The sequence below is a fragment of the Aristolochia californica genome, unplaced genomic scaffold (assembly GCF_029961685.1).
Source record: "Aristolochia californica isolate CCGP_79_NKW_82.1479 unplaced genomic scaffold, dmAriCali1.0.hap1 SCAF_4, whole genome shotgun sequence".
Classification (NCBI taxonomy): Eukaryota; Viridiplantae; Streptophyta; class Magnoliopsida; order Piperales; family Aristolochiaceae; genus Aristolochia; species Aristolochia californica.
Genome location: NW_027182103.1, coordinates 46,559,722 through 46,580,914, shown reverse-complemented (window position 1 = coordinate 46,580,914; position 21,193 = coordinate 46,559,722). Strand labels below are relative to the sequence as shown.

General features: G+C 43.4%; 3 protein-coding genes and 1 long non-coding RNA gene across 5 annotated transcripts; 2 read left to right on the top strand and 2 right to left on the bottom strand.

The window, feature by feature from the left end:
• Window positions 1-4,118: 4,118 nt before the first annotated feature.
• Window positions 4,119-7,528, bottom strand: LOC137963772 (MLO-like protein 12). The gene is made up of 14 exons (XM_068810965.1): window positions 7,400-7,528; window positions 7,268-7,325; window positions 6,987-7,144; window positions 6,770-6,886; window positions 6,489-6,549; window positions 6,073-6,161; window positions 5,890-5,964; window positions 5,714-5,802; window positions 5,571-5,620; window positions 5,418-5,458; window positions 5,164-5,337; window positions 5,021-5,056; window positions 4,815-4,943; window positions 4,119-4,729 (listed from the first exon to the last, which is right to left on the bottom strand). Exons 1-14 carry the CDS (start codon window positions 7,526-7,528, stop codon window positions 4,424-4,426), a joined length of 1,512 nt encoding a protein of 503 aa, XP_068667066.1. The 3' UTR covers window positions 4,119-4,423.
• Window positions 7,529-8,627: 1,099 nt separating this feature from the next.
• On the top strand, window positions 8,628-9,320 carry LOC137963477 (classical arabinogalactan protein 9-like). The gene has a single exon (XM_068810593.1). It carries the CDS (start codon window positions 8,628-8,630, stop codon window positions 9,318-9,320), a length of 693 nt encoding a protein of 230 aa, XP_068666694.1.
• A 1,220-nt stretch (window positions 9,321-10,540) lies between these two features.
• On the bottom strand, window positions 10,541-15,993 carry LOC137962463 (auxin response factor 3-like). Of its 2 annotated transcripts, XM_068809340.1 has the most exons (12): window positions 15,193-15,993; window positions 15,037-15,093; window positions 14,673-14,852; window positions 14,427-14,511; window positions 14,212-14,302; window positions 13,920-14,084; window positions 12,762-12,881; window positions 12,594-12,669; window positions 12,326-12,488; window positions 11,399-12,243; window positions 11,129-11,319; window positions 10,541-10,882 (listed from the first exon to the last, which is right to left on the bottom strand). In XM_068809340.1, exons 1-12 carry the CDS (start codon window positions 15,430-15,432, stop codon window positions 10,705-10,707), a joined length of 2,391 nt encoding a protein of 796 aa, XP_068665441.1. In that variant the 5' UTR covers window positions 15,433-15,993; the 3' UTR covers window positions 10,541-10,704. The 2 variants fall into 2 exon arrangements, with proteins under 2 accessions (XP_068665441.1, XP_068665442.1); XM_068809341.1 differs by lacking the exon at window positions 10,541-10,882 and having other exon boundaries at window positions 11,152-11,294.
• Window positions 15,994-19,014: 3,021 nt separating this feature from the next.
• LOC137964041 (uncharacterized) lies at window positions 19,015-19,977 on the top strand. Its single transcript, XR_011115279.1, has 3 exons — window positions 19,015-19,212; window positions 19,317-19,687; window positions 19,768-19,977. It is a non-coding gene; the product is annotated as an uncharacterized lncRNA (long non-coding RNA).
• Window positions 19,978-21,193: the final 1,216 nt, after the last annotated feature.

Sequence of the window (21,193 nt, the reverse complement as noted above, 5' to 3'; positions counted from 1 at the left end):
TTTCCCACCACACTCCTGTACAAAGAAGGATCTTCCATAGATGTAGAATAAAAAACAGAAAGTTTAGTGGAGGGAGACAGGAGTGCCAACAAGATTATAATTAGCCATATTGGTCTTGTGTAGTAAATCAAGGATATATTTTCGTTGGGATAGAAAAATTCCATTCGGAGTTTTGTGACACTCAATACCGAGGAAATAATGAAGATCACCAAGATCTTTGACGGGAAAATCAACACTGAGCAATTGAACAAGTTGAGTAATGGTAAAGCTATCGGAGCCAGTAAAGAGAATGTCATCAACATAAACTAAAAGATACAAGACAATAGACTGATGGCGGTAGATGAATAAAGAAGTGTCAGATTTGGAGATGACAAAGCCAAATTCAAGGAGTTTGCTGTTCAGACGAGCATACCATGCACGGAGGGCCTGTTTAAGGCCGTAGAGAGCACGGTTGAGCTTGCAGACATAAGTGGAAAATTGAGGGTGAACAAAGCCACTTGGCTGAGACATAAATACCATTTCATCCAACGTGTCATGAAGAAAAGCATTTTGAATATCTAATTGATGAACCGACCAACTTTTAGAGAGGGCAATGGAAAGAACTAACCTGATGGTTGTTGGTTTGACAACTAGACTGAAAGTCTCGGAATAGTCCAAGCCCTTGAGCTGACTGTAGCCCTTGGCAACAAGTCGCGTTTTTCACCGCTTGACCGAGCCATTTGAGACGTATTTTGTTTTGAAAATCCAGTGGCAGCCCACAACATGCTGAGAGGGGGAGGGAGGAACTAAGGTCCAGGTATTGTTGGAGAGAAGGGCTTCGAATTCGAGTTGCATCGCACGATGCCATTCCGGGTATTTTGAAGTTTCAATGACAGAGGAGGGTTCATCGGGAGTGCCATGGGATGTGAGGAGGGCTTGAGGGGGTGACCAGGCAACAGTATCGTCGGTCCGAATTTTGGGAAAATGGAGGTTGGATTTGGATCGGGTTTGCATGGGATGAGGACTGGAAATGGTGGAAAGGGAGATGACGGAAGACTCGGGAAGCACAAGCTCACGAGGGGGAGATGAGGGTAGTGGTAAGAGTGGGGAAGGGGGTCTAGTGGGTGGGGTCAGAGGCGGAGGAGAAGGTACAGTGAAACCAGGGGAGGAAGGAGTAATAGGATTGGGGATGGTAGTGGTAGAGGGTTGTAGAGGGAGATACGAGGAGGGCAGAGGAGTAGTTAATGGAAGAGAGGGGAGGGAAGGGGAGGATTGAAAGGGAAAAATAGTTTCATCAAATAGAACATCACGGGAGACATACATACGAGAGGTAGGGATGTGATAGCTTAAGTAGCCATGATGATTAGGGTTGTAACCAAGAAAGACACAAGGATGAGACCGATAATCCATTTTATGCCGATTATAAGGACGAAGATTAGGCCAACAGAGAAAGCCAAAAGTTTTCAATAAATTGTAATTGGGGTGACGGTTCCACAATTTTTCAAAGGGAGATTTGTGATCTAACACCAAAGTGGGTAAGCGATTAATTAGGTAGGCAGCAGTAAGGAAGGCATCATACCAATATTTCTGAGGGGAGAAAGAATGGGCAAGAAGAGCAAGACCGATTTCGACAATATGTTTCCTCTCAACAGAACCATTTTGAGAGTAGGCATAAGGACAAGCCAAGCGATGAGGAATTCCAAGAGACTATAGTACAGTATGAAGGGAACGAAATTCGCCACCCCAATCAGATTGTAGAGCACGTATTTTGGTATGAAGTAAATTTTCGACTTGAGACTTGAAGGATAAAAATACATTAGCGACATCGGATTTATATTGTAATGGAAAATCCACGTAAATCGATTGTAATCATCAACAAAAGAGATGTAGTATTGAAAACCACCCCTAGACACAGTGGGGGCAGGACCCCATACATCAGCAAGCAAAAGTTGGAGAGGGGCAGTGGTCCAAGACAGAGAGGATGAATATGGTAGTTGATGAAGTTTAGCCTGACAGTAGGAAAAGCATAACCCAGGTTGTGGAGAGCGCTTGACTGGTAGAAAGAGCATGGAGATGATGCGGTGGACTAATTGCATGGAGGGATGACCTAAACGAGCGTGACATTAGAATGGAGAGACTTTGAACCCAGTATGAGCTTGATAGGAAGAGGCGGCGGGAGGGAAGACATATAGGCCTTGACTAGTAGGACCGCGCAGAAGTGTTTTCTTGGTACGACAATCCTTCACAAATAAACAAGATGAATGAAATTCAAAAAATACAGAACTATCTTCACAAAATTTTCTAACAGAAATTAAATTCTTAGAAATAGACGAAACATGATAAAGTTGAGGGAGGAAAAGATTGCCAGAAGTAGAAGAAAGTACAGAGTTGCCAACGTGGTGAATAAGGAGAGAATTACCATCACCAACACGAACTTGATCATCTCCTTTATACTCAATAGGATTGATTGATAAGTTCAAAAAATTATGAGTAAAAAGATGAGTCGCTACCGAGTCAGGATACTAGTTATGGTCAACAGGAGGAACAGGAGCAGGGGAGGGAGGAGCATGAGAAAAATTGGCAGAAGTGAGATGGGCGGCTAAGGAAGGAGGAGGGGCCGCATGATAGGAATGATCAAATCGGTGGTAGCATTGAAGGGCCATATGGCCGAGACAGTGACAAATTTGACAAGGAGGGCAATTTGGGGAAAAAGGGGAACAAGGGGATCGACCGTCGAAGCGACCACGCCCACGACTTCGGGAGCCCCCTCTGCCACGATACCCTTGCCTGTCGAAACCCCTGCCTTTGGTGCTGGGGTTCGACGGAAGAGAGGTAGTGGCATTCGCTGAAAATTTGGGGGAGGCTGGGAGGAGGGTTTAGTGATGGAAAAGTAGGGATTCATGGCTAAGGAGGTGGTTGTAGACTTGGGAGGGCGAAAGAGGATCTAGACAGGTTGTGAGTGAGGTCACGACCGAATTGAAATCGGTTCCGAGACCAGCAAGCAGGTAGGCGATGAAATCCGAGGAGAGGACCTTGCCTGCTGTCGCGAGTGTATCGCGAATGATTTTATCTTTTTGATAATAGTCGGTGATGGAATCCGACCCTTTTTTCAGGGTCGTGAGTTGGTATTGCAGCTGCATCACGCGAGCTTGGGATTTGGAGGCAAAGAGGTTTTTGAGGATGAGCCAGATTTCTCTGGAGGTCGAGGCTTCGACGACATGGGCGATGAGGGGCTCGGTGAGGGAAGAAATGAGGACGGACATGAGGGCTTGATCATGTTGTTTCCAGATGGAATAGGGGGAAGGGTGATCTGTGGGGGTGTCGTCGAGAGGTTTGGGGGCAGCGATGGAACCGTCAATGTAGCCGAAAGCATTCTGACTGTGGAGGTAAGGCATGAGTTGAGCCTTCCACAACAACTAATTTTCGTGATTGAGTTTGATGGTGAGAAAATGGGAGGGAGATAGGAGGGAGAATGAGGGGACGTTTGGGGATTCAACCATGGGTGAAGACGGACGTGAGTCCTTACACAGCTCTGGATACCATGATAGAAGAAACAAAGAATGATAGAACACCAAAATCAATTGTTGATATTTTTCTCTCCGATTAAATCTGTTTAAATGGTGAGGTATTTATACAATATAGAGTGTATTCTAGACTCTTCTGAAATACATGGCAGAGAAGACAGTATTCTAGACTCTTCTATGAATACATGACTCGTTGACACCTTTTGGATTCTTCTGGAGGAGCTGAGTGTTGCTGAGTTGGCCCGGAGATGACTTACTCTGTGCTGCTGAGGTGGAAGTCTTCTTATTGCTGATACCACTAAATTCCGTTTGTCGAAGTACACTTGTTTCAATCTGCCACCGACCTAAAAAATGAAGAAAAAAAATGATCATCTTATCTCGAAAAGAGAAGAAAGAAGAAGCGAGATCGTCGGATTTCCGTATCTGAATATCTCCAAAAGTCTGGTGTTAATGTTCTTTGCCCACGAGTTTACGTAAATCAGACTTTCGTGGTTATTTGCCTCTTTTCCATGGCAGGTGAGTACAGGAAGGATTCAAAGTCTAACAACTGATGACAAATATTTCCATGCATAGAACAAACAATAGGTCAGAGCAAATCAAGAATGTTCGGTGGAGTGAATCAATCACTGGATACATGAATATTTTTCTTGTTTCAGTAAATCCCAAGCCTGACTTGTTCCCCTTATGGTTTTCAGTTCTGCTCCCCCTTTCAACTGTAGAAAAGCATAGCCAGATTACATTTAATGGAAGCACCCTCAAATACAGGATTTTTTAGTTGATAGGAGCGATCGTCTTATAATTTGTAGAGAGATTTTCATTCAAATCGCAGGGGTATTAGCACCCCTTCCCTTCTCCGCCTGCTCAGACGGACACAGCGAAACCTCCTTCCCCTTCCAATAAAAAAACATTATTACCTCGTCCTACTTTCTCCAACCAAAGGAGATTTCTCCATCATAGCTTCCTTTGGCATTGGAACGGGACGGGGGCGGATCCTCGGTTATTTCATCGACCGCGTAATGATCAGCTTCCGTCGATGGCGAGGGAAACTCTAAGTCTATTCCTTCAGAAAACGACGTGTCAACTGTGTGAGAAGGCGAGATTTCTGGTGTAGGATCACTGAAGTTGGATTTCTTCTCTGCTACCTGACGTTTTGCAACAGTATGCCAAGTCTTCAGACGATCAGCCACCCGTTCTGTGAATACAACCTTACTCATGGAGGAACCCATCTATCGGCATTCATGCAGATACCAATTAGCCAAGAACGGATCCGAACAGAATTGCGAGTTAACCCAAAAAGAATTTTGTGTTCACCTGTGTGACCAGTGCGTATAGAGGTAGAGTGACATAGCCGATGAGGAGCTGAACCAAGAATCCCGTAGCAATTCTGATGATGATATCCTGCGTTTTTCTGTGGAAGCAGGACCTCAGCCCGAACTTGTACTGTGTTTACACCGAGTGTTAGTTCATCTTTCTCCTACAAAAAATAAATAAAAGGAATTAAACGAAGGAGAACTTACCCACGTCCAAGTGAAGAAGGCCAGTTGAAAAGCGTTCTGCAACCAAGCAAAGTTTCGATTCATGAGAATGTTGATTTTTAGGTCTATTCACTAGCTTGTTATCTCAGAAGAGGTGGAGAAACTCCTGTTCTAAGAATATTTACCTGGAATAGGATGAATTGGATGAGATGGAGAATCAGACCAGGGCGACCAAACCAGAAGAGATTATCATGAGGCTTCACCACCAGAGTTCCTCGTACTACAACTGATTCATCCCTACTCTCCAAACACATATTCGTTATGATAAACTGTAGTTTCATCCCCACGATCAGCGCCATCTGCAGAACACTTAGATTCGTTACTTCTCCAGGACTGGATCTTGTCTCACAGATACGAAGGTTATAAACTTGCAACTTACAACTAAAGGAATGAAGGGAAGCCAGGCGTAGTTGTGAAATTCTGTAACAAGTTGAGCATGGAAGAACTTAAATAAGCTTTTGAAGAAATTATTGCAGTGATTGACTGGAAGGTTATCCGAAACAAACTGAAACGTTAGGTTTCTTTTTCTTACTGTGGGCATTGAGAAAGATGAAAAGAACTGAGAACATCCAGATCCAAAGACTGCACAGAAGAGAAATCTACAGTCAAATTCACGATTTTTTAATGTAATCAAGGAAATGAAAGCAATAAATTGACCGAGGGCAGATTACAGACTTCATTCCCACAACTTTTGAGAAGTCCTCGTCCAGAGCTCTTCTGAGAAACTTTCTGAAATCAAACTTGCTCCCCTCTGAAAAATGAGCCTGCAACAACAACAAGAAACTCTCATATGATTAGCCAGTAGAGTAGAACTTGTTAGGTTGAATTCATCGGATGAACGTAGGTTGTACTATGATGAATCCATGTCGAAGAGCAAAATAGTCAGTTTTGAAGACGGAACCGGTAAACTGTCTGATAAAAGAAGCCTGCATTTTTAGGAGCGAAGCAGAAAAGGAAATTAAATGAGGACGGCGGCAGTTATCATGAAGAACAATAGAGGTTCTTTTTATTTTTTGTGAGAAAGATGAACTAACAGGCCAAAGGAGAAGGGGATGACCACTCCAGAACCTCAAGTGTCTCTTCGCAAAAGATGTCTGCTTGGCGAGCTTGAATCTCCGAGGGTCTGCAAGAACTAGGAGAGATCAGAACCATTCAAACGTTTTAAAAATTTTAAAGCAGCCAAAGCAGTTGTTGTTCTTTTTCCAGTTACAATTGTTGATAACTGGAATTATCTTAACCAGAGAAGGCGATCTTCACATCAGATATTTTCCGGGTTTAATATATATCTATCACCTGATTGACGGTCATATTATGTCCCAAATTTACATTTTATCCGTCGTCAATGAGAAACTGGAGATTGAAGACTGTTCTACTTTTCTAGAAGTTGCGTTGAACAAACAGGGCAGGTGCAACGTCGGTAATAAGGCGCAAGCAAGAGGAGATTGATTACCGTTTGAGAACTGGTAGTCGAGCGTCCTGGTCTCTTCTTCCCAAGATTCCCATCTGTTCATCTGAAAACAACGGAGAAACATCAAGTTATCAATTAGTCAAATCACGTAGGTATGCAGAAGAACAGGACAAAGAGACCGCATTGGAAATTTCCTCGTCCTCTGTTTCACTGTGACCTGATTCGGGGTCTACTTTTCAGTATCTAAGATTTTTCATGGCCACGGCGTTTCATTCTCAGACAGAGAGATAGGAAGAGAAAAAAGTCGCTATGTTAAACTTTACCTTCGCTATCCCAAGACCCATAGTCAGAATGCAAGAGAGAACATGGAAAACAGCCAAGATGAAGATTAAAAACTGCAATTCATTGATGCCGGTACTCGAAATGAGTGAAATCTTTCCCTGATTTCCAGACAAACATATACGTTTCTGTCAACAGATTCCTTCATGAAAAACAAAACAAAAAAAGAGAAATTACCCAAGAGTAATCACTAAATCTCACCTGTCGTTGGCAAGTGCTTTCCTCTAGAAAAGAAGCTGGCAGCGTGGTGTTTTCGCATGGACGGAAGGAGTCGCTCATGCTCTTGGGGATGCATATTTTGGAGATGGGCTGTCGCGCAACAGTCAGAAGAAGGGACAGAAATCCTAGGAGCATCAGCTCTAATATCCAAAAAAGAAAAACAAACGAACACCCGTTATACTTCTTCCGTCGAGGAGTGAAATTAGCAATTTAGCCAGCATTTCCGTTCTCATAAACCGGTCTGTTTCATGTTCATTACTCACCTGCCCTGATGTTCTGAAAAGCTTGATTGAGATATTTCCTCTTTCTTCTTTGCAGAAACTGAGACAAATAGTACCGCACCAAAAACGTCAAAAATGTTAACTAAGATTCGACATCCGGTGAAGGAAACGTACCTTAGCGATGAGATGAAGACCATGTTCTATCAGGACGGAGATGGTTATGAGGACAGCGCAAATAGTAGAGACGGCCCATGTGGGTGTTTCTTCTAAAGAAGCCTCGGATGAAGTGGATCCTTCAGACATGGTTCTGAACCTATGCTGGGGATGCGAATGGGAAAGCAAGGGACGGAGGGAAACGGTATCAGTTTGTTAATGTTGCCGGAGAACAGACTCTTTCATTTATAAGATTCGTCAAACAAGACGCTTCTTTCTTTTGTTGTTGCGAATGATGGTGATCTCGCCTCTTGTCTTTATTATTGAAAGAGAAAAAAAAAATCCGAATCGACCCACAAAGAAACTTCTCTTCTCATGGGTTCTTCTCAGTTTTCATCACCCCTGGGATGGTTAGCGCGATCAGACAAGACAAAGGCAGCAGTGATGATTGAATGAATATTTGAATTTGACGGATTGAGATTTTAATGATCTATAGAGCATTTCATCTATTTTACGAATGAATTGGTGACCGCCCACGTTCCAGAAATGCAATGCTGTCCAGGAGACGAAAAGCAGATGCAGAAAACCAAAAACTTCAACGTCGTTTCTCCCGAGTCAAGCTTCTCATGGTATGAATTCTTTAATGCATCTAACGATTCGTGGCTTGAGAAAACGAGAGCAGATTCTTCGCTAGAGTTTTGTGTTTGAAGATTAAATAATATAATCATGAATGAGGAATCCACCGGAGGGGTGAAGTTCCTGGCTTCGCAATATCACTCGTGACGTAACACTTTTACCCAGCTGGTCTTTGATCGGAACTTTCTCTCTCCCGTGTTAGTCTTCCAAGTCCGAAAGTTTGCCGCCAAAGCTGAACGTCTTGATCCAGATGAACCATTGATTCTCCTAAGAGTCTGGTTTTTGACGAAAGAAAAACGGGTCCCTTGCAAGCGACCGTGATTGATCGATGCCAAATCATATGGAGCCTAGTAGCTTGGTGTGTGATGGACGCCCACTGGGTAGATCACCCGAAATGGGCTTAATGAATGGGCCCAATAACCCCAACTTGAGCCCAGGTTAGGTGGTAAGAGAGCAGGCTACGGACAAAAGCGAACGTGTTTCTGGATTCCGGCATCTCTCGCTTTCTTCTCCCTTCGTCCTCAAAACAGGCTCGTCTGTCCCCATTTCCGTTTTTCTTCCTCCCCTAAAAACAGCCTCTCCCTTTCTCCTTCTCTGTCTCTCTCTTCGGTGGATGGCAAAAACCAACAAGTACACCTCCATTAATTTTAACGAAATCTACGGCCCCAAGAAACCCTCCTCTTCCGCTGCTGCCCCTCCTCCCGCTGCCTCCCAGAACGCCCCCATCTCCACCACTCGCCCCTATGGCCGCATGCTCGTCCTGACCCGCCCCTCCACCCCCCATCCGCCCCCTCCCCCCCTTCGCCCTCAAACTCCTCCCCAGAAACCCGCCGATCCGTCCCCGCCCTTCCCACCCGACACCATTTCTCTCCGCCCTTTGGGCCGCACCAATTCCTCCACCACCGCCTCTCCCTACCCCATCAAAGATGAGAGAGATCATTTCATGCTCGGAGAGAGGGATCAGAGAGAGTCTCAGCCGGTGACGTTGCCTAAGCCGGAGCCGTTCGTTCCGCCGCATCTACGGCCTGGATTCGTCGGTCGGGAGGAGAATTTTGGCCTGGACAGAGAGAAACAGGGCTTTCGACCGCGCGACCGGAACAATTCGTTCGGGCAAGGGCAAGGGCAAGGGCAAGGGCAAGGGCACGCGAGGGAGGGAGAAGACGGACGCCCCAAATCGGGAGGATACTACGAAGGGATGAATCGCAGCGGATCGGATTCTGATCGGAATCGGCTTGGTTCCTTCGGGAATCGACCCCGTTCAGGTGGTGGATCTTATGGTTCTTTCTACCGATCACCTCCTTACTAAAATGGTACCCGATGCCCGTTCCTTTTTATTTCTCTTCTTCGAGATTTTCTTTTCTTATTGTTATGAATTTACCCAAGAAAGAAGGACGGCCGAAGAGCAATTTGCTGCTGTGGTTCATTTTGCGATCGCCGCACCTTTGCTGTGTTTTATGGATGTTGTTGGAATTTGGACACAGAACTCTCTTTCAGTGTTTTTGCAGAGCTTGGCTTTTTTTCATGCCAGAGATTATGCCAGAGATTCTTAGTTTTATTTTTCACTGATGACTCATGATGGGACATCACTATAAAACAAATTCTGAATAACTTAGCTTCCCGATCTTCCTGCCGGAGAGGAGTTTATCAGCCTAACTGTTATCAAAATTTACAGTCGAATGTGGTTTCATCAAACATGAATCAATACAAAACACTAGGCAGACTCCATTTTGAATAAAATTGTGGTGGAGCATTTGCAGAGCATTAATGGCTTCAATTGCATAAAAGGGCTTTAAGGGCAATTAACAACGAAGACCGACAAGAAGAGAAATGTTCTTTTTAACAAGGGAAAACGGATAGTTGCAGGAGGATGAACCATTTTATAATCCCCCATTATGTCAGCTCGCAATTGAAATGATACGTTTCCCCACTTCATGTCGACTTATTTTGAAACGTAACTGGTGAGAAGACAATCAAACAACCCCAATCACCAGTCTTGACCTACCGCATAAGAACAAACACTACCGCACAGATGATGGGGAGAGCCGTGTCACTCTGGTCAGGAAGAACTGATTTTTCATTTTATCGTATCTTACAATATACGACAGCTTTGGGTCTAAATGGGAAAAAGAAGAGCTTATCAAACTCGTATCTCAGGCAGACGGGAATTTAACAGAACCATTCGAACCCTCATCTGTACCCGTCTCCGGCACCGTCTGGCAACGTCATCCCTGTAATTGAGAGTTTCTGCAATTGACACGATAACCTCTATCTGGCTTAAATTTGAAGGGGAAAATTATGCCAGCTTCATTCTGCATGGACCAGAGTGCGCATTTGTTGCCTGTAAACAGCGCTTGCATCGGATCATTACTGGAAATCGGAATTCGTTCGTTTTCTGGGAGTTTTCAGGATCGTCGTGCCGAACAACGGTACAATTATTATAGAAATTATTAAAGTACCGTAACTTGTACCTTGAATTATCAACTGGGTAATGGGCTCAACCGATGAAGCACCTCATAAATCAACTGTCCGCATTTCTGCTGCTCAAACCAAAAGCGACCACTCACTTTGCATTTATACCACGCAAGATGAAAAGTAAATTAAGTGGATTATCTAAATTTTGCCGACAGAAATTGAGAGATTACAAGTAGAAAAGCTTAAAAGCATTGCTTTTCCACAACCCAGAAATCTTTTTACGTAACGACAGGCAAAGAATCAATCCGCGCTACGCAACATTTAGCGACAGGGACAGGGGAAGGTGCCTCATCGGAAGAATAAAGAGCATCATCAGCACCGACCACTGCACGCGAAGTCGTTACCCGTTGACGCTGTGTGTATATTAGGATTTTGGAAGCTATGTTGCAAAATTCCCTGCAAAATATGGTTAAGATGCATGCTTTAATTCATCAGCTTTAGGCCAGATCTCTAGTCTCTACATATCCAAGGGGGCTTCCACTTAGAAAATGCAGAAAGATCATTTTCTTTCCAGTATTCCCATGGGAATGAATGCAAGCTCGCTGAGGAAAGCAGGATAAAGTTGAAATTATATGAACTATGAAGTGAAAATTATGTAACAACAACATTTTTTTAGTACAGAAATACGATCTAAGTTCTTACTGCCAAGGATAATCCCCCAGGAGCATCATATCGTCTGCATCATCTGTGTAAACAACTTGCCATCCTTTTCTGGGATCATCCAACAGCCCCTCCATATTGAAAAGCCGCTCCAACTCTGATATCAGATCATCATACCCTTCAAGCTTGGACAAATCAATGGCCCTGTCTACAACACTCCTGTGTTTGTGAACCTGCAACTTTCATCTCATGACAAAGTAAAGAACAACGGAAATGACTCACAGGAGGACTGAAACTGTTTACTGTTCTTACTTTAGTACAACTTCGGACTGCAGTCTCTGATAGGCACGAGGGCAATGGAGAACCGTCCTCGGCATAGGGAGATGAAGTTGGAGAGACACAACCTTCATTTGATGAATTTGTTTCCTTTGTTAAGGAAAATCCAAAGAGCTTGCAACTGCCTTTAGCTGACTGAATACCATCATGCTGCTCCCTGGAATCTGCTTTTCTATAAATGGTCTCACATGTATCAAACTCTTTATATTGATTGTGATGACGATATGACAACAAGCTTCCCAAATCATTCTCATTGCAGTTTGGACCACTATGTGAGGCCCCATACTTCCTACTTGGACCTTCACAACTACTGAGCCCACCAAAGTGGCCACCACCTTCCCCCCCTTTCGGTTTTTCTGTACCATGTGTCCTGTACAAGTGAGGAGTCTGAACACTTGCATGTGGAAAAATTAGCACCGAGGATGGAGAAGACACAGGGGCCAGAACTGGTGCCGGTTGGACCTGTGCAACCCATCTATTGCCACTCCCACTGTTGAAGAAGTGAGCCCCATCTAAACTACCAAAACCACCTCTGTCCCAAGCCTGTTTATCCACTCGATCCACCTTGAATCGCTGTTTCAGAGGAAATATTTCTTGACCTTGCAAGACCTTATGGAATCCAAGGGATTCACTCAGGCCTATGCCCTTATATGATGAGTCACTCATATTGTCTCTTAGACCAATGCAACCCCTCACTTCAGGCAACCTGTTGTTTCGCACAGCAATGCCTTTGTAAGGAGTTTGAAAACCCAAAATTTCTTGACCTTGCAAGACCTTCTGGAACCCAACAGGTTCCCCAAAGTCTATAAACCCACCCCCATCTGAGAAAAGAAGAGACCAGTGAGTCCGATTACCCAACCAAAATGTCGAAAAACTAAAGTATACAAGTCCCTATTAACTTACTAGGAAGAGGAAACTCTGCTGTGGCTGATGGAAGACTAAGTTTGCTTCTCTTAAGGCCAGGAGCAGTGGAATTGGAAGAACCTGGAAAAGAGCCAGAAGGTTCTATCTCCCATGGCGAAACCCGGTTTTGCCTACGGGTTTCTACATCATCATCCCACCTTACCTGCAGAGAAGCCATTAAAAAGTGATCCAACATATAAAATATAAATAATTTTTGTATTACAGCAGAAACAGTAGAAGCTTAGTACTGAAGTGAAGAGAGCTTTACCACAAGGCATCTCCATTTTGAACCAGGCCACCTTACAGGGTCCAAGTCACTGATGCCACTTATTACCCCTGTATACCTGCAGCACAAAAAGTTAGCAAACAGATCTTCTCGATGTTTTGATTAATTACAGAAGATCAATTTCTATAAAATATGCAATTAGGAAAAGACCTTCTCTCAGCAGCATCTTCAGTTTCATAACGCATTTTGAACCTCGTCCCAACAGAAAATGAATGACCAAAGCTTTTAGAGAACTTCCAGTAGGGTATTATGAATTCTGACGGGCTTACCCTACAAGTCAATTACTTGCAGCTTAGAGGTTGTAACAAATCAAAAGAATTAATTAGAAAGTAGGTCAACATGTAACCCTGCCAGGAATCACAATCTAATGCCCATGCAAAAGTGGTTCCATGCTGCTGATATGTATTAGATGTTGGCACCTATAGGATTTTACCCTACCCAATGCATCCAGTATCAGCCTCTACAGGCCAATACGGGGGAAGTGTTTGGAGTATACACCCAAATACATATAGGATTTTTTAGGTCCCCAATATCCAACCCCACCATGCAATTATCCAAGTATTACTGTTGCAAATTCTGCCTGATTGCATGTGTATGGGTGCAGATGCCTCAATTCCTATATTATCCTATACTATGACAGCCAAAATTAAGAGCATGCGGATAAAGAAGGAAATGCGGAAGGAGATTAAAAGATGAATTATGAAAGTAAAGTAGAAATTTACACAAATTACAGTATTGGGAAAGACCAAAGAGCAGTTAATTATCATTTTTTAATATTGCAACTGATTATCCATCACAGTACATCTTTGCATTCTTCACAACCCACAAAGAAATAAAAATGAACTCATAGGGGGTGGGAGAAGGGAAAAAAATTCTTGACAACAACAACAAACAGGAAATCTTCATCTAATTTTCGTAAAAAGCAACTCACTGTGCCTTAAGGGTCATCATAATTGTCTATCTGGTTATTTCCAAAAACGAGACAACAAAGAAAATGCTTGTAACTGCTAATAAGCAATCATGATATTCTTTTCTTTTGTTTGATCAGTAATCTTCTTCTGTCAGAATTGAAAAATAAAATAAAAGGTTCCTCTGTCCCTGTTTACAGAAACTAGCTTGCATGTGCCAGTACCATCACAATTCACAACAGGTGCTGTGAAATTGAAGAGAAAAGTCATCGCAACATAATAAGTTATTGGAAAACACTACACTTAAAAGTAAGCGGTTACACATCATGTCTTCCTTCCCCCTTCTCTTTATTTTGTTTTTTTCTTTTCCAATAGAGTCATTCCTTAAGGTATGTAATACCTGGGATTATAATAGATGTGGAAAACACTCTTCTTGGCCACCGCCTTAGCCACAGCAGCAATGGAGCTCAGGTTCGACCTCTGACTGCAGAAGGCTGAATATGAAATGTCACTGAGAAGTTGAGAAGCTCGTCGAACTCCTAGTCTCAATTCTCCATTCTCGCCCCTGGACGATAACCCAGAAAAGAAAAGGATTAAATAAAATTAATCAAAGGCTCACATTCAAGTAAAAAAAAAAAAAGAGAGAGAGAGAGAGAGCAAATTTGAACAGTAGGCCTGAGGCGAGTTGTTACCTAAGAAAAAGCACAGCATCTCCAGAAACAAGTTTTTTCTTGTTTACAAATGCACTCCATCCAGTAGTGAGCAAATGCCTGCGTGGCTGACCTACACACCGAAACCCAACAAACGTTTTAACTTTTTGAAGAAATTAGCGAAAGCTATAACAATGAAACTTCAGGTAAAGGATTAAAAACGTTCAACGAATATCACATGGAAGTTCAAGTAATACCTCTGTAAATGTGTCGAAACCTCCATTCGACACCATGTAAATCCTTGGCAATTAGCTCTTGGGAAGGCCTTTGCTGCTTATAATCCTAAGACCAACACGGAATTGAAGAAAGGAAAAGAGGAATTTAACAGAAGAAAGCAAGATGTGTTTAAGTGAAGGCAGCTCCGAAATCGATAATGGGAAAAGTTTTACAATGTAGACACGTACAGATGTGATTGCTAAAATGATACGATTATAACCACTTACCAGAGGAGGGAAGCAGTCCTCTGCTGCTCGACGGGGAACGGAGAAGCCTCCGTGAGTGCTAGTATCAGAAGCCGTGAGAGTCTTGCAGAACATGTGAGGAGTCGTTGACTTGGTCAAACCGTCTGCCTCCTCCTGCGGCTCGGCTTCCACCTCCCCTTCCCGAGCCCTCTCCACCATTTGCTGCCAGAAGACAGTTCGTGAATATATCGACCCTCAATAACAAAATTGTTGTTTTTTTTTTCAAATATATGAAACCCACCCAATATGCATTTCAGACAAGAGAAGAGAGTATGGAGTGGAGCGCAAATTGGAGAAGCAAAACAAAAAAAAACAAAAAAATGCAGAGCAGAATCTGTTCTCTTACCTGACTTTCCGGCACGAGAGAGACCTGAGCGTAAACCTCATCTGTCGCCTCTTCCGCCTAATAACCCACAAAAAGAAAGCAGGTACTTCCACCATTAACGACGAAACGAGAAGCTTTCGATACGCAATGAGAAAGGGGAATGAAGGAAAGACCTACATGAAGTTTAACGTCAAGAACACGGCAAAACACGTGGGGAGGGAGATCGTAATTCATGTAAGCGAAATCCCCCATCTGCTCCAAATGTCCCTGCGGCAAATACACCACGAAACTCCCCTTCCGGGGTAGGGAGATGAGTGGGCCCGCACATGCCTGCCACAACTCCAAACAAACAGAGGCTGACGAACTGATAGCAGGATCCTCTACGGCATCATCCATGGCGTTCAGATCGATTTCCATCAAAACAGAAGAAAGAAACGAAGAGGAATCTCGGAAAGAGCAGAAGGAATGGATGTGGGGCAGGTCTGGTTAGTGGTGGCGTTGAAGCTCAGGATAAGGGGATTCATGCCTGTGCTGCTGGCGCTGAGACTGTTCACCCTTGGCGTTGCTAAAAGCAGACGGGTCAAAAGAGACGGACACACCATGCGTACGTACTCTTGTTTACTCTATTTAAATCAAAAAATAAATAACATCAAATCACCCAAAAACTCTCTCTCTCACTCTCCCACCCTTTTCATCCCTTCGGCTTTCCTGTGTCTCTTTTGCGAGCCTCTCTCATCTTCTTCTTGGCTTTTGCTGTGCAGTCGCAGCTGTAGCTGCGTCTGCTTCTGTTTCTGCTGCGCTCTGCCGCTCCATTGATTGTCAGACTACAATAAAAACCTATAACTCCACTACTATAATATTAACTGAAAAGACGTTATACGTTCCCCTGATTGATGACCCATGGCACAATTTACCCTTCCCATATCTCCAATTGTCGAACATCTCCTCACCCCTCCCTTTCTCGGAACGACATGCAGACGGAGGAAGAGCAGAGGCAAGAAAGGCTTTATTGATCCCAGCGAGGCTTTTAACGTGGTCGTAGCGTCGTACATACCGCAAAAGAGACGAAAAGAGAAAAAGGGATGAAAATAAATATAAAGCGAAAGTGAGATAATGGTAGCCTTGTCACGTCCATTTACCTTTTCTCTCTTTTTCTCCTCGGGAACCGACTGCCTTTGTTCCACAATTATGGAGTCACATACTCTAACGTCGCTACTGTTTCAGAAAAGCAGCTGAAAGACATGTTTGTATTTTATCATAAACGATTAAGCGAAAGAAAAGTAAAGAAGCCAGAGGAAAAAGTGAGAAATCGGGTTGTGGAAGTCATAAAGAGAGAAGATCGAAAGAGGCAAGGGAAGAGGAAGAACTCCGTGTCTTTATCGACGCAATGCAATGAATGCTCTTCGTTTGAGCCTCCCCGGACAGAACGGGTTCCTTTTCCTTTTCACAGTTCCCGAATTTCACCCCTGGTTTCAGACCTATGGCTTGCTTTGATCCAACGAAAGGAGGAAATGAACTGTATCGATTTATACATAAATCTCTTTCTATTTGTCTCGTTTCTGTCGACTCGCCACCCTTTTCTCAGAAAAAAATGAACACCCTTTACAGCCCCACGTCTTTTTCCGCCTCTCCTTTACTCTGTTGCCCATCCGTTTCTGTCCCACCCACCGCACTAACCCATTTATTAAACGCGGTCCCTTCTGATAGGAAACATGGCTCTTTCCCACTTAGCGTGCCTGTTCGTTTATTCCCAGCTTTGTTTCGGGTGTTTGCTATAATTGCCCATTTTAATAATAAATCGCATCATGGAAAATTTCCCCTTTGTTGGAACATTTTCATGCAACTCCTCCATTCCCACTCCTTCTGGGCGTAAAGCACAAATAAGGGAAGGCTAATGTTGTCGAAGATTAATGGCGGTCGTGGGTATTTTCTTCTGAAAAAATTTTACTGCCTGCCTTGCTTCTCTCTCTCTCTCCTCCGATAAATCCTCTTTTTGGATTATCGTTTTTGCTTTTTAATTCTTCGCATGTTCGTGGAATCAATTGTGAACACAGAAAAAGGTTCGCCTCCTAACCTTTTTGTAATTATGCGTCCAAGCTTTAAATTGAATTTTACGTGTCTATCAACCAAACCTGAAGCAATACTTGGAGGATGAGACGTCTCTTCATTGGAAATGTCCGTCCAAAACATGATTGCGGAAAGAAGACGATGACCGTGTAATAAATTAAATGCACCAAGGTGCAGAAAGTAGAGGATTCGAGACACTGCTTCAGCTATTAAATAAGCTTCTGGATTTACTGCCGAAACTTTTTTTTAAGTACATGTCGGTGAACCTGAAACATAGTAAACACACAGAATGCCTATTGCCTAGTGTTCGGAAAACTTTCAATCAGATTTTTTGTGGCTGTTCCCATTTTCTACCTTTCTTCCTTTTTAAAAAAATCCTTTATTCTTTTGAGCCACTACGGGATTGAGCAAATGGACTGATCTGATATCGCTTTGTTTTTTGTTTTTTTCCAATCCCTACCTTTTTATTCTTTTATCTCCGGTTTATAAAAGCGAATAAGCCTGTTCAGGGGAGGGGTGGAGATGGCAGACGCGTCGTCGTCGTCGTCGTCTGGATGACTGAACTGATGGGTTCAATCTGCAAGGCTACGAATTTTGTCGGGGCTACACCCTACTTTAAAGGCAAGGTGGCAGATGATGAAGGAATCAGATCAGTGGTGGCCCACTTGCTTTAATCGGAAGGGAAGGGGGGCCCACAGCTCAGCGACTCAGGTTTTGTAAAACTTCTTTTTACGACGGAATCTACACAAAAGGGTTCTAAAAGAGGCAAAAAAAAAAAGGCAGGCTGAAAAGGCACAGAGCCCCTCGACTTTTACGCGCGCTCTCGGCGTTTTCATTGCTCCCTTCGTCTCAGCCTTTCATCGTACTTTAGTCACGTCAATCTCATCGCCTGATGACTCACGCTTCCCAAAGCCCAGGTGGGGTCCGCCTTCCCACGTGGCCTGATGGCGACAGACCACCTGGCCAAGCCGTTAGATACTGCCGAAGCGGGGGGGGGGGAGAGGTGTTTACCGAACTGCCCTTGCGCGTCCCTCGGAGGATTCCGGGAGCGGAGGGCCCGCCGGGCACGATCGGAGAGAGGAGAGGTGGAGGTGGAGGTAAAAGGGAAGATTAAGTCGTTATCGAGGCGGCAGGAGGAAGGGGCATCGGGCGGCAAAAACGATGTGCAGACTTCTCCTGTGACTACCATTAAATAAACAAAGATCAAATTTTGCAGCTCCTCTGTCTCTGTCCTTCACTCCCACTGTCCCCCACTTTCAACTCCCTCGTTTTTTTTTTTTTTTGTTTTTTACTTTTTACTTGCTCCGTTCAAGTGATGATCATATTTATTGCAATTAAAACACTTTATATGAGATTTATCCTTTTTTTCTCCTCAACCTTGTCTTAGTCAACTGACTCTCCAAGGGTTTGTACCACCTCACCATCCTCATCCTCTTTTCGACTTAATCTCCATCTTACCATCCTCATCCTCTTTCGACTTAATCTCCATCTTATCGAAACTCTGGAATCATTTGTAGCAAGTGGAATGCGGCGACTGCTATTCCTTTTTATCCAAAATTAAAGACAAGAAGTGGGATCTTAGTTTAGAGGTGTTAATCATAGAGGAGAACAAACGGTGCAGTCCGTGAAACTCGACGTCCACTTTTGTCTTCCACGTTCTGAATTACTCTCTGATGGCAGCTTCTGGAGATGCATCTTCATAACCCAGTTTGTTAGTAAGCAATTGACGGGGACGAAGATAAGCGTAAAGGCCAAGAACTGTTCTTCACTTCACAGGTACCAGCGAACGCTTACCAGGCGATGATCTCATATTATTTTTATGGGCCGAAAATGTTGCTAAATCCGGTCGTTAAAATCACTTCGAAGCCGGGATTGGACCCTCTGAAGAAGGTGGTTGTTTTGTTAAATTTCCTCCGGCTGCGGGTTCTCTTTTTATCTTTTCTAGCCGAAAACTGTTGGTGTAGTCTCACTCTCACTGCCTCTTCTTCCATACTTCATCTTCTTATCCAGCTCCCTTCCTCCGCTTCCCCTCTTTCCTTCCAAGTCGCCACTACCGTTCTCCTCACTGGCGCCATTACTGCTTCTCTCTTTCGCTCACTCCATCGCCGCGCTAAACGAACCAAAGAACTAGTACTGCTTTCTATCTACCCCTTTCTGTGTCTCTCACTCTTTTGATGTCTGTTCTTGTATGTTTCAGTTTTAAATTGGTTTAGTGAATGTTGAATTTTGTGTAGAGGAAGCGATCTAGTGGCTTCGCCAAGAAATGCCTCAAGGGGGAGGCTTTCGATAATAGAAAAGCAATGAGGTCGGCCCACAGTTGGAACCTGGGAGACTCCCTTCACCAGTTCAGGTTATCGGCCGCTGTTATTGCTCTTGCACTGAATAAGTTCACTGCTATCATTGAGGCTGCTCTCTATCGCGAGACCATTTCTGATAACTTCTCGGACAACTTCCAAGCAATTCAAAATGGTTATTTGATGCATGGGATAAAATTCATCTATGACGAGAATGCTATTTGAAACTCTCTCGAGTACTTGGTATTTATGCTCTAGTCTGTACTTATTTACTCTGCTTCACAGGTTCGACAAATAACAATAACAATAAAGTGGGCACCCCTACCTTCTGCATTCACTTCGAATCCATGTTCAATTTAAGGTTCTGACGAGCCCCTCATGTGCTTTGCAGGACCATCGTCAATGGTTAAGGGTATCTTTTCTGGCAAGCTTGCTCTGAATTCCTTCACGGAAGGCTCTTCTAGTGAAGAAACATCTGACAAGTTAGACGGGCAGTCTAAGAACCAAGGACTCCTCATCTAAAAAATCCTGTGCGTGCCTGTTAGAAGTATTTTTGCGCATTCAAACTTCTGCTCAGCAATCGCATTTGTTTGTTATGAAAAATTTGAAGGTTGCTATTTCTATGCAACTGCATGCGTATAGGTCTCTTCTGCTTTTCTTTACTTTCGTTGGGATTCTCTGATAAACGAAATGTATAGAAGAATGCAAAACTATAACTAATCAAACGAGAAAATAGATCTTCTTGAAAGATAGTATTGGGTTTCTGCTGGTAGGAAAGTGAAAAAGCATTCAAAATTGTCTATCTCCTGCTTGAGCTGTAATGTATGATCGAGCTGTACTTTGTTTCTGCTGCCTGTTGTCCTTAAAAAGTTCTTTCTTGGGCCCTAAAGAAATTATCTTGCCTTCAGTTTAGGATATAAGATTTCTATGGATTGTATTTATCCCTTAAGTCGTCATAAATTATATATAACTACCACTCTTAAATCAAAGCAAATAAGTGGTTCAATTCAGTTTCTAATATAGTATCAAAGCAAATCAATTAATCCTCTGTATTAGCCTTCTTCTGATTTTTTTTTTTTCAAAATCGCTTCCTCTACCTCAATGCCCTCTTCGGCGAACACTCGCACTGGCCAAGTTTCCGTACGCTTCCAACGACCCCAATTGAGCCACCAAAAGTGAGTTCTAACGTCTTGCAATGTACGTAAGTGAGCCACACTTGTGACTTTCACACATGCAAGAAAAATAAAAAATCCTCATGCTGTTTCTCAACTCCAGCTCATTGCTTATTCTACATACGTCGACTCAACCAGATCTATCACTGTCTGGTCATACTGGCTAGCGCCTGTTACCTAACAACCTTGGCCGACCAACCATGTACCAACTCGGGTGCTTCAATTTACAATAGTCATCCTCAACCTCATCCATATTTGATGTCCATCATTTTAACTCATACCAATCTAGCCAACCAACATTGGATTTCCACCTTCTCATACTGCACGAGCTCATTATACTGCTAACGTCACCTCCAACAATCTGGCTTGGTTACTTGATAGTGGAGCCTCTCGCTGTGTCACAAAAGATTTGATCAACTTATCTCTTCATACACCCTATACTAGCTCTGATGATGTTATGATTGGCAATGGCACTGGTCTCTCCATCACCCATACCAATTCTATATCTATTCCAACTCCCACTACTACATTTACTTTGAATGATGCCCTTTGGGTACCAAATATGCAAAAGAACTTAATTTATATCTCCCAATTTTGCACTACTAATAATGCTTCCATTGAATTTTTCTCATCTTCCTTTCGTGT